The 13,506-nt window shown below is 45.9% G+C and overlaps 1 protein-coding gene across 4 annotated transcripts in view; it reads right to left on the reverse strand.

Moving 5' to 3' along the window:
• Positions 1-13,506, reverse strand: part of LOC115151918 (cadherin-13) — a 684,830-nt gene that overhangs the window by 346,418 nt on the left and 324,906 nt on the right. For all 4 annotated transcript variants that reach the window (XM_029696266.1, XM_029696265.1, XM_029696268.1 and 1 more), the window contains one exon: positions 2,863-3,007. In XM_029696266.1, coding sequence (XP_029552126.1) covers positions 2,863-3,007 — 145 coding nt within the window. The remainder of the gene's footprint in view (positions 1-2,862; positions 3,008-13,506) is intronic.

The raw sequence follows: 13,506 nt of genomic DNA on the forward strand, positions 1-13,506 counted from the left end.
ACTTTCGCAAGCCATTGTATGCCTCTTATCCAGATGGGAGAGGGCAGTGTGGTGGCGATTGCATCATCTGTGGTTCTATTGGGGCGGTAAGCAAATTGAAGTGGGTCTAGGGTGGCAGGTAAGGTGGAGGTGATGTAATCCTTAACTAGACTCTCAAAGCACTTCATGATGACAGAAGTGAGTGCTACGGGGCGATAGTCATTTTGTTCAATTACCTTTGCTTTCTTAGGTACAGGGACAATGGTGGCTATCTTGAAGCATGTGGGGACAACAGACTGGTAAAGGGAGAGATCGAATATATCTGTGAACACACCAGCCAGCTGGTCTATGCATGCTCTGAGGATGTGGCTTGGGATACCATCTGGGCCGGCAGCCTTGCGAGGGTTAACACGCTTAAATGTCTTACTCACGTCGGCCACGGAGAAGGAGAGCCCACAGTCCTTGATAGCGGGCCACGTCGGTGGCACTGTATTATCCTCAAAGCGAGCAAACAAGGTGTTCAGTCTGTCCGGAAGCAAGACGTCGGTGTACGCGATGTGGCTGGTCCTTTTATAATCCGTGATTGTCTGTAGACCCTGCCACAAATGTCTCGTGTCTGAGCTGTTGAACTGGGTCTCAACTTTGTCCCTATACCAACATTTAGCCTGTTGATTGCTTTGCGGAGGGAATAACTACACGGTTTGTATTCTTCCATATTCTTGCCATGGTTAAATGCGGTGGTTCGCACTTTCAGTTTTGCACGAATGCTCCCATCTATCCACGGTTTCTGGTTGGGGTAGGTTTTAATGGTCACAGTGGGTGCAACATCTGCTATGAACTTCCTGATAAACTCATTCACCGTATCGGTATATGTGTCGATATTATTTTCTGAAGCTACTCTGAACATATCCCAGTCCGCGTGATCAAAACAATCTTGAATCGTGGATTCCGATTGGTCAGACCAGCGTTGAATAGTCCTTACCACGGGTGCTTCCTGTTTGAGTTTCTGCCTATAGAAGGGAGCAAGATGAAATCGTGGTCCAATTTCACGAATGGAGGGTGAAGGAGGGCCTTATATGCATTATGGAAGGTAGTATAGAAATGGTCGAGCGTTTTAGCAGCGCGAGTACAACAATCAATATGTTGATAGAATTTCGGTAGCCTTTTCCTCAAATTCACTTTGTTAAAATCCCCAGCTACAAGAAATGCAGCCTCAGGATATGTGGTTTCCAATTTGCATAAAGTCCAGTGAAGTTCTTTGAGGGCCGCCGTGGTTTCCGCTTTGGGGGGATATAGACCTCTGTGGCTATTATTGACAAAAATTCTCTCGGGAGATAGTACGGACGGCATTTGATTGTGAGATATTCTAGGTCGGGTGAACAGAAGGACTTGAGTTCCTGTATGTTATCACAGTTACACCGTAAGTCGTTAATCATAAAACAAATACCTCCACCCTTCTGCTTCCCGGAAAGATGTTTGTTCCTGTTGGCGCGATATACTGAGAACCCAACTGGCTTTAAAGAGTCAAACAGAGAGTGCCATGTTTCTGTGAAGCAGAGTATGTTACGATCCCTGGTGTCTCTCTGAAAAGCAACTCTCACCTTGAGCTCATCAATTGTATTATCCAGAGATTGGACATTAGCGAGTAAAATATTCAGGAGCGGTGTGTGGTGTGCACGCTTCCTAAGTTGGACCAGAAGACCGCCTCGAGTACCTCTCCTTCGCCTGTGTTGTTTTGGGTCAGCCTCTGGAATAAGTTAAATTGCTCTGGGAAGAGCAAACAAAGGATCCGCTCCAGGGAAGTCGTAATCCTGGAAGTTCTGGTGAGTTACCCTTTTGTGTTGTGCAAACTCACTCTCTCTCTCTCTAAGTGTCTTTTTCGCTGTCTCTCACAAACACACACACTATTACACACGGCCATACATATATGTGTGCACACGCACAGACGCACACACACACACACACACACACACACACACACACACACATAGTGACAGCTGAGTGAGTGGTAAGGGAGGGTGAGGTGCCTTGTGACTGGTCTAAACCACAGTGTTTGAGATTGCTACAGTAACCAGCCCAGAGAGGGCGAGTAGCAAACGAGGGAGAGGGGCCGGAGCCGGGGATAGCAGAGCAGCAGAGCCCCAGACAGGGCCAGCTGGAGACCACAGAGGAAATGTGATATGGTGGAATGAGTTCAGACCTCTAAGGGCTCTGCTCTCTCTCACTGACTTTCGAATTTCTGCAGCCCATAGAAGTGGAAAGAAGAGTGAGGAGATTTCATCCACTTTCCAAATGGTCTGCTTCCTGTGTGATTCATTGAACAACAAAAAGACAACAACAATAACCTCGTAAAAGGAGGAAAGGAATGAAAAGCTCAACTGATGATGTTCACCTTTCTATGGTCACATTTCTTGCACGAAGCACGTGCATTATTCTGACACATTCATGGGTTTTTTCAAAATGTGTCAGTGTATGTCTTTCAAAATTGAAGAAGCACTTGAGAACAATTATGTTCTCAAGTACTGAGCACAAATAATCAATATGACAAAGTAATTACTCCAAAATGTTCCTGTCTCTCTTTTGTCCCCTCAGCTGCTTTCACAGAGACCACCATTAATTCAACACTATGAAGTCTAGTCAAAGAATGGTTACTGCTGGCGGTAGCAGATAATGACACTCAATCACCATCTTCATACTAGCTTTCCCTTGACCCAGGGTTGTCTTCAGTAGGAACCAAACGGTTGAAATAGGGAGAGTCTCCAATAACGTGTCCAATAAGAAACGCTTGTTTTCCTTTTCCATTGCAAAATGTTGGCAGCAGTGTGCACTAATTAATATTACCCAACATGGCCATAGAAAAGCAGAGAGAGCAGCATCTCCTACCTGTAGGTGAGCCCTCCAGCACCTCCCCAGCGTAGCGGGTCTCCTTGAAGATGGGCCTGTTGTCATTCTGGTCATTGACGTCCACGAGCAGGGCTACAGGACCCTCCACCAGCTTCCCATTCAGGTCTGTAACAGACACCTCCAGCTGCAGGCAGGACACACAAGGGTCAGGACAGGAGTTCAAAGGTCACAAGAGTATTTCACTCATCCAGTTGGCATTGCAGGGTTTATGCGGGATGAACACGGGTAGATAGACATGTGAAAGTATAGAGTACCTGATTGCGTGTTAAACACCTGAGAGATTAATGTATGAGAAGAAGAGGTCAATCAAGTGGTTGAAAATGTGTAAAAAAAATAGTATTTTGTATGAACAAGAGTAGTTTATGTATTTATTCTCGGACTCAAACACACACACTCGGCACATAGGCACGTAACACATAAAGCAGTGACTACATTGTTTCCAATGATATTCCACTTAAAGCACTGTAAACTCTATGTAAAAAAAACAAAGTGGTGCAAATCTAGTGCTATTCCATTTGCCTCTGTTTTCTCTCTCTCTCTCAATTTCACAACACTACAGCAGCAGAACTTATAATGTAATGAATAGATGGACAGTGATGAAAGTTAACGACTGTAATTTTCACCCAAATGATGTCGCAAGCATTTATCTCCCGCTGAAGTGAAAATGTCACTTAGAGAGAGACTTTGAAACATCAGTCCTAGGCTCTGTGCAGGGGGGGTAATTACATTGCGTTTTGTTGCCCATGGTCCGCAATTACTCTCAACCAGCAGGAGAGATGAGTGGCTGTTCCTGTTCCTGAATGAAATGGATGGATCTGGTGTTAGAGACCTGCTCTGCCATGTTACCAGTGAGAAGAGACAATGAGAGGACACATTTGGCCTGTTCTCAGATATGAAAAGGTCCTAGTAAGCTCCAAACCACAGGAAGCATCTCAAACTCACTCACCCCACTGGGCGCAAACATCAGTTCAACATCTAGTTTGGATTTACATTTAGTTGAGTTGTCTGTTGTGAATATAATGTGAAATCAACAAAACATTTTTTTGTCATTGGATGTCATTGGATTTAGGTTAAAAGTTAGGTGAAAAAAAAGACAAAATGCCCTTTGGTGATGACTTTTTGCAAATCCAATGACTTTTCATCGTCATAAAAATATTTTTTGGGGGTTGAAATGACATTGAAACAATGTTGATTCAACCATTTTTTGCGCAGTGGGACCCCTCACTCACTTCCCAGAATGACTCTAGAGTGTGCTCTCATCAAACTATGGATTCTTTCATTCACCATAGTTATTTATCTCTCCCTATCTTCCCTCTTCACAATGTCCCCTTCTCTCCCTCGATCCACCTCCACTTCTCTCCCCTCCTAGCTCTTGACACTGTATCAGGTACCTGTGTGATGAAAGGCACTCCCTCCCTCCATCCAGCCTGCTGTCCTGCCTGGTAGCCTGCTGTGCTGCCTGGTCTGCCTGCCTGCCTGCCAGCCTCTATCAGGCTCTGGAGCTCCTGGAGACAGACTGTACATAAGCCCTCAGTGTTGTGGTGCTTATCCTGCCTTCCTCTGCCATACAGCTCCTGGTTTCTCACTGTGATATCTCTATGCAAAAGGGTGGAGCTTCATTGGCTCTTCCTATAAGAAAAGTTGAGAGCCCTCCCCCCACAGGCCCATATCATTTATTTATGTATTCAACATCTCCTTACGCTGCTGTATGGGCCCAGTCTGTCAACCCCTCACCGGCAGGACCTCTCCGGCTTAGCAGAGCACAGGCGAAACAAACAAATTCCAACATCTGACACAAGGAAGCTGATTGAATTACTATGAGTCAGAGTGTGAGCCCAGCTCTGCTTAGTTAACCTGTTACATCTAGGGGGCAGTAATTTCACGGCTGGATAAAAAACGTACCCGATTTAATCTGATTATTAGTCCTGCCCAGAAACTGGAATATGCATATAATTATTAGCTTTGGAGAGAAAACACTCCAAAGTTTCTGAAACTGTTTGAATGGTGTCTGTGAGTATAACAGAACTCCTATGGCAGGCAAAAACCTGAGATGCTTCTGTTCAGGAAGTACCCTGTCTGAACATTTCTTGCCCTTCTTTATTATCTCTGTCGTTTACAAAGGATCTCTGCTCTTACGTGACACTTCTCACGTCAACAATGGAGTCTCACAGCCCGGGAAAAACAGGAATGATGTCATTCAAAGCCCTGGCTGAAGCACACGAGAGCAAATGCTGAGTGGTCAGTCAATGGACTAAGCCTTAGGCGCGTGACACGCCCCGCCCCCGGCTTTCGGTTTTTTCCTCAGTTTACAGACAGGCAGATTCCCGGTCGGAATATTATCGCTTCTCTACGAGATAAATTGCATAAATATTGGTTTTAAACAGCGGTTGACATGCTTCGAAGTACGGTAATGGAATATTTCGAAATTTTTTGTCATATTTTGCGTCATGCTCGTGGCCGAGATTTAGCGTTGGGATAGTGTCTAGAACGCACGAACAAAACGTCGCTGTTTGGATATAACGATGGATTATTTGGGACCAAACCTACATTTGTTATTGAAGTAGAAGTCCTGGCAGTGTATTCTGATGAAGAACAAGCAAGGTAAGAACATTTTTCTTATAGGAAATGTGATTTTGGTGAAGGCTACACTGGGTGGGTGTCTAAATAGCTAGCCCTGTAACGCCGGGCTATGTACTTACATTATTGCAAAATGTGCTTCATCCGAAAAGCTATTTTAAAATCGGACATATCGAGTGCATAGAGGAGTTCTGTATCTATAATTCTTAAAATAATTGTTATGCTTTTTGTGAACGTTTATCGTGAGTAATTTAGTAAAATCACCGGAAGTGTTCGGTGGGAATGCTAGTTCTGAACGTCACATGCTAATGTAAAAAGCTGGTTTTTGATATAAATATGAACTTGATTGAACAGACATGCATGTATTGTATAACACAATGTCCTAGGTGTGTCATCTGATGAAGATCATCAAAGGTTAGTGCTGCATTTAGATATGGTTTGGGTTTATGTGACATGATATGCTAGCTTGAAAAATGGCTGTGTGATTATTCCTGGCTGGGTACTCTGCTGACATAATCTAATGTTTTGCTTTCGCTGTAAAGCCTTTTTGAAATCGGACAGTTTGGTTAGATAAAGGAGAGTCTTGTCTTTAAATAGCTGTAACATAGTCATATGTTTGAAAAGTGTAAGTTTTCGGATTTAGAGGAGTTTGAATTTCGCGCCCCGCCCATCATTGGATATTGGAGCAGACGTTCCGCTAGCGGAACGTGTAGATGTAAGAGGTTTTAACATACTCACCCATGTCTGAGATCCAATTTAGCACCATGTGTCGTACACTTCAATGTTGAAATGAGAAGCCTTAATGTTAATTCTTCCCTACCTGCCCCATAGTTTATATGGAGAGTGTCACGGGATACTAGGAGTGGTGGTAGAGTCAGGCGCAGAGAGCAGAGGTGAAGTATAACGACCTTTATTCTTCCCAGCACAAAACGGTCAACGCCAAAACCAACGGGCGCGTAAAACAAATGACCAACCCAGTACAACGGGCAAAACAGTCCGGAGAGAGAATACAAGGCGTAAGCCAGCACATCCAAAATAAACACAACAGTAAACGTAATCCCGCACAAACCTGGGCGGGCTAAGCAGGCTTAAATAAACACAAATCAAGAACACAATAGGGAACAGGTGCAACCAATAAGACTAAACAAACAGAAAAGGAAAAAGGGATCAGCGGTGGCTAGTAGGCCGGCGACGACGACCGCCAAGCGCCGCTCGAGCAGGCAGGGGAGCCACCTTCGGTGGGATTCGTGACAGTACCCCCCCCTGACGCGCGGCTCCCGCAGCACGCCACCGCCGGCCTTGAGGGCGACCCGGAGGACGAGGCACAGGGCGATCCCCATGAAGGCGGTGGAAGTCCCTCAGAAGTGAGGGGTCCAAAATGTCCTTCCTCGGTACCCAGCACCTCTTCTCCGGGCCGTACCCCTCCCAGTCTACGAGGTACTGTAGGCCCCCCACCCAACGTCTGGAGTCCAGAATGGCGCATATAGTATACGCCGGGGACCCCCAATGTCCAGAGGGGGTGGAGGGACCTCCGGCACCTCACCTTCCTGCAGGGGACCAGCCACCACCGGCCTGAGGAGAGACACATGAAACGAGGGGTTAATACAGTAGTAAGATGGAAGTTGTAACCGGTAACACACCTCGTTTATCCTCCTCAGGACTTTAAACGTCCCTACACACTGCGGCCCCAGCTTCCGGCAGGGCAGACGGAGGGGCAGATTTCGGGCCGAGAGCCAGACCCGATCCCCTGGTGCAAACACAGGGGTCTCACTGCGGTGCTGGTCAGCGCTCTTCTTCTGCCGTCCACTCGCCTTAGTTAATGCGTCCTGGACGGCTCTCCAAGTGTCCTTCGAGCGCTGTACCCACTCCTCCACCACAGGAGCCTCGGTCCGGCTCTGGTGCCATGGAGCCAGGACCAGCTGGTAGCCCAACACACACTGGAACAGTGACATGTTAGTCGATGAGTGACGGAGGAAGTTTTGGGCTACCTCTGCCCATGGGACGTACCTCGCCCATTCCCTGGGCCGGTCCCGGCAATACGTCCGTAGAAACCTACCCACATCTTGGTTCACTCTCTCCACCTGCCCATTACTCTCGGGGGTGGAAACTCGAGGTCAGGCTGACCGAGACCCCCAACCGTTCCATAAACGCCCTCCAAACTCTGGACGTGAACTGGGGACCCGATCAGAAACGATGTCCTCAGGCACCCCGTAGTGCCGGAAGACATGGGTAAACAGGGCCTCCGCAGTCTGCAGAGCCGTAGGGAGACCGGGATGAGACGGCAGGACTTCGAGAACCGATCCACAACGACCAGGATTGTGGTGTTCCCCTGAGATGTGGGAAGGTCGGTGAGAAAGTCCACAGACAAGTGCGACCACGGCTGCTGTGGAACGGGGAGGGGCTGTAATTTCCCTCTAGGCAGGTGTCGAGGAGCCTTGCTCTGAGCGCATACCGAGCAGGAGGAGACATAAAACCTCACGTCCTTAGCCAATGTGGGCCACCAGCACTTTCCCCTAAGACTCCGCACTGTCCTCTCGATCCCAGGGTGACCCGAAGAGGGGAGAATATGGGCCCATCGAATCAATCGATCACGGACACCAAGCGGCACGTACTGAGCACCTTTTGGACACTGAGATGGTACAGGTTCCAACCGTAACGCCCGCTCGATCTCCGCGTCCACCTCCCATACCACCGGTGCTACCAAGCATGACGCTGGGAGGATGGGAGTTGGATCGATGGCCCTCTCCTCGGTGTCATATAGGCGGGACAGCGCGTCAGCCTTCGTGTTTAAGGAGCCTGGCCGATAGGAGATTGTGAAACGAAATCGGGTAAAGAACATGGCCCACCTGGCCTGACGCGGATTCAGTCTCCTAGCTGCCCGGATGTACTCGAGATTACGGTGGTCAGTCCAGATGAGGAAAGGGTGCTTAGCCCCCTCAAGCCAGTGTCTCCACACTTTCAGAGCTTTGACTACAGCTAACAACTCCCGGTCCCCCACGTCATAGTTCTGCTCCGCCGGACCGAGCTTCCTAGAAAAGAAAGCGCAAGGGCGGAGTTTTGGTGGCGTGCCCGAGCGCTGTGATAGCACGGCCCCCACCCCAGTCTCGGACGCGTCCACCTCCACTATGAATGCCAAAGAGGGGTCCGGATGAGCCAGCACGGGAGCGTCGGTAAACAGCTCCTACAGACGACTGAAAGCTCTGTTCGCCTCTGCTGACCGGTCCATCCTCTCCATCATTTGATCCATGGCCGAACCGATCCAGTGGAGAATGCTGATATGATGGCGGACTCGTTCCTCCATCGATGGGAGAGGGGGTGCGGTTGCTCCTGCTGACTCCATAACTGGTGCGGGATTCTGTCACAGGATACTAGGAGTGGTGGTAGAGTCAGGCGCAGAGAGCAGAGGTGAAGTATAACGACCTTTATTCTTCCCGGCACAAAACGGTCAACGCCAAAACCAACGGGCGCGTAAAACAAATGACCAACCCAGTACAACGGGGAAAACAGCCCGGAGAGAGAATACAAGGCGTAAGCCAGCACATCCAAAATAAACACAACAGTAAACGTAATCCTGCACAAACCTGGGTGGGCTAAGCAGGCTTAAATAAACACAAATCAAGAACACAATAGGGAACAGGTGCAACCAATAAGACTAAACAAACAGAAAAGGAAAAAGGGATCAGCGGTGGCTAGTAGGCCGGCAACGACGACCGCCGAGCGCCACTCGAGCAGGCAGGGGAGCCACCTTCGGTGGGATTCGTGACAGAGAGCTACTCAGTATGCTCATTGTACTCTGCACTGTCTGAAGATATTGTCGGAAGACGTCACGTACCGGTACCTTGAAAGTGTTTAACCCCAGACTGGATCAGTGTCATTTCAAGAGATAATGAACACTCTAAAACTAAAATGAGAAAAATTGAATTAGTGTATGACATCACTTGACATTACAGTCACACAGTCACCTCTGTCCACTGTTTCACACCATCAGAATAACTTATGTACCCGCTTCCTCTCTGCCGTCCAATAGAAATAGCTAACAGGATAATTCCCCTGAGAGTCAGACCCAAGGTATCCATCCCAGAGAGTGGTCCGGTGGCAGTGCCCTTCTCTTCTCTTATCTAGCACATGAGCTGCTCCTGCTCCCCTCACTATTAGTAATGCATGATATCTCTCCCCATCTCTATCACACAGGTCATCCACTCTCCCTCTATCTCTTCTATCTCTTCTATTTCTCCATCTCCAGTGGTGGGCCCCAGGCCAGGCGCACAAGGCATAATGGTAGTATTGAACAGAAGGTGAAGTGAGAGCGTTAGGGGTTAGAGACCTAATGGCCCTATACATTATCAACTCTTCTCCTCTGTCCTTTCACCTCGACTGTGTGGTCGGTGTGGAAGGAGCAGCACAGACTACAGTACAGTAGCAGGGGATTTATTAAGCTCCATTTCCTCTACCTCTGTCTTCATCAGCAAAACTGACTCCCAACTAATGGTGCTCACATGAGCAAACTCACAATCTCATCTTCTCCAGCAAACCATGTCCCACACAAACACAAAGGTTAAAATTATAAAAATTATAAACAACATATAGTATATATGTCTGTATATGACCTAGACTCAAAAACACATACCATCTAGTCCTGTGTATCTGATCCGGCTTGTCTGAACCATCAAAAGTCATTCATGTTTCAGTGTTTTGTACCGTAGCATATGTGTGGTTTAAATAAGCCACCTAACATTAGTAAGTACACCTTAAAAATACTAACAAACAAAACACATAGACTAATCCTGATAATTACACACACACCCACACACACATGCACACACACCAAAAGTACAAAACATGAATAGGGTAACAGCTAAATGAGATAACACATTCATTTAGGGATATTTAGGAACACAAAAGGCCTCCTTTGGAGACAGGGATTTATAAACAGGCCCCCCTGTGAGTCCTATTGATATTCTCCTTGACACAAACACACCTCACAGCGTGCCATGTCTGAGTGACTAAGATAACATTAGCTGTGAGCAAGGCACCTCACATCTGATCTTTGGAGAATGTATGAACAGAGCCATCATCTGTATGGGAGACAAAGGAAGCCCGACTTCAAATGCAGGACTGTGCATACTGTATGCAATTACTTTTCAAATGCCACAAACTCACCCCATCAAATAGCTTTAATTTGCCAGTCTAACTCAGTGACAGTCAACACACACCTCAGCTAAATGACACTGCTTGCCTTGTACTCTTACCTCTGTTGTTTTCAAACATTCCATTTCTTCAAAATGTTTACACCCTGTGAATTGCACTTAATCTCACAGTACACACTCCTGGTGCTGTACAGAGACGTGCATTTACAGCTATGTTCACTGGAGTTTTAGACAATGTACACAAATTCTATGTACTACAGTACATTTCTTTACTTCTTTCTTTGTCCATGTGACTAGAACTCTGTCTCTGGCGAGGTGAGGTGAGATGACCCTTCTGGCTGGTGGAAAAACATGTCATGATGCAAGGCTCTCTCATTACACACTGTTCCTGCTTTATCTGTTGATTTATTTCTGAATCAGGGCCAGATGAATGAGAGATACCAGACCAGTGATTTAAGAGATAGCTAAAGAAAGCCACACCGTCCGCTGCCCGTGTGTTTGCACATCCATTATGCATTGTACCTATAAATTCATTATTCATACATACTTTGGGTATCGAATTCACCTCATCGATTTCAGTAGCTTCTACAAATTATCAGGCAGCCTTCTTTTGACAAGCATTTGTATTAAACAATAGAACATTTGACCTTACATCAACTGAGATTATTATGTGTAAGTACTTGGAATGAGTACTTGTCTGTAGCCCAGGACCTCTAACCGAGATAATTTAAATTGTGGGTGAAACAAGTCAGTGACAGCAATGCAGTAAGACAGGGCTTTGTATACTGCTGAATAAGTCAAATGCTGTAGAAGACAATAGATAGAAGACAACGACTGAAGTCAGTGACAACATACTTTACCTAGCATAGCTGGGTAATTCACTTCTCAAATCTGTAACTCCTCTCTCTTTCTTTCTCCGATAGACATACCAGCAACTACTTACTATGGGACTATGAAACAAATGCACTACCCCCCATAGTCTCACACACGTTCTGTGGAGTCGACTGAATTAACTCCCACACGTCCCCATGGCACATGCTTAACTAGTATCTCAATGTGGATGAAAGCCTGTGGCCCCAGAGGAACAGCGCACTGGTATGGCATGTGTAGGAGCCTATATACTTAGAAAAAAGGGTTCCAAGTGTTCTTCGGCTGTCCCCATAAGAGAACACTTTTGGGTTCTATGAAGAACCCTCTGTGGAGAAGAACACTTTTAGTTCTAGATTGCACCTTTTTTTCTAAGAGTGTATAGGAGACTTTAACATGTAAGAGCCTGCAGCTCACTCCCAAAGGTCAAAATTAATGAAGGGAGAATTTTCATGTACTTAAAATACAGTCATTGAGCATTATTTGCTAAATCTGCATACATTGCTGAATGACTCGTAATGCTCTCGTAAGCATGTGGTGCCCTGAGAAAACGAGCCAAAGGCAGCGAGAGAATTTCACAGTCCAAACTGAATCAATGGCAGGCACGTTGCCCTAATTTCCCGGTGCCATTCCTGAGAGGGAGGCAGCTAGCTGCTAATGGGAGCCCAGTGGCAATGCATTGCATTCTGTACACAGCTCTGTGCTTGTTCGGAAAATGAGTTAGCGATTTCTATCACTCTAAATATTTCCTAAAGTTTAAAATGTGTGAGTTTTTAAGAGGAGGCAGTGATTTCATTTGGTGGAAAATTACTTATTAAAGGTAGGGAGAATGAGAGAAGACGGGTTTCTCTCGCTCTCTGGTGAGAAAATTACACGCAGCGCACATCACTGGCTGTCACAGTCCGCCATTCCATCATGTTAATTAGCTGAGTTGGCCATGCCTTCACAAACTGCAGATATCAGACCACTCACTTCTCCATGCTTACATAATTCTCTTTCCCTTTCTCTCTCTGCCTCTCTCTGAGTGGTTAGATATCTTTCTATCTTTATCACTGTAAAAACTAAGAGATCAAATATTTCAAATTGAGCCATAAGAGCTCTCTACTAGCCTTTATGGTTGATAAGCCTTCTCTGTCTACCTCCCTCTCTGAGTGGTTTGCTAGCTCTCTCTCTTACTTTCTCTCTCTCTTACTCAACATTCAAGTGTCAACTCTACCATTTACTAGCCTCACATGCCTTCTGAGCTTACATGGATGTTCGCTTCATGGTAATAGCGCAGTGGTAATCAGTCTGGTAATTACGAGGCTAACCATTTACTGTAGATTGAATAAAACACAATGGATAATATCTGCTTGAGTCACGTATCGTTGATAGTTTCCACATTGACGTCTCACAAAAGGGATCGTCAAACACAGCCTTAGTCCAAAAAAGAACATTGATGAAAACCATTTCACATGCACACACCTCTGAAGAAAAAGTCAGTAACCTTGACATGAGAATGACTGTTCCTTTTTAGTAGAGGAAAGCCATTCATTGGGTTCCCTCCTGAACTACAATAACACCTAAAACAGAATACTGTACACCTTGAATAAGCATTAATTGACTAACACAGAGGATGAAAGGAGCTATAGACCACTGCAGAAGCAACCATGCATTGCAAAACTGGAGAGCAACCTGTCCAGTGAAGTCCACAAAACATATTGCATGTATCAAACAGTTACATGACCTACAGCAGGGATCATCAACTAGATTCAGCCACTGGTCAATTTTTTCTTGAGCAGATGGTCAGAGGGCCCGAAGATAATTACAAATAATTTGTAGACAGCAAATTGACCACAAGAAGCCCAAACAGATATAATATTTGACTAAAACATAATAATTTCAAGCCTTGCTTACATTTGTATACAATCGCATATATCTAATCACCTATGCTTAGTCTAATATGGTGACAACTAAAAGATACCAAAAACGATTTAGTCCAATAAATGTAAGCTTAATATGATATGGCTGTCCTTGGTACAGATTTTTGTGT

The sequence above is a fragment of the Salmo trutta genome, chromosome 17 (genome assembly GCF_901001165.1).
Source record: "Salmo trutta chromosome 17, fSalTru1.1, whole genome shotgun sequence".
Lineage (NCBI taxonomy): Eukaryota > Metazoa > Chordata > Actinopteri > Salmoniformes > Salmonidae > Salmo > Salmo trutta.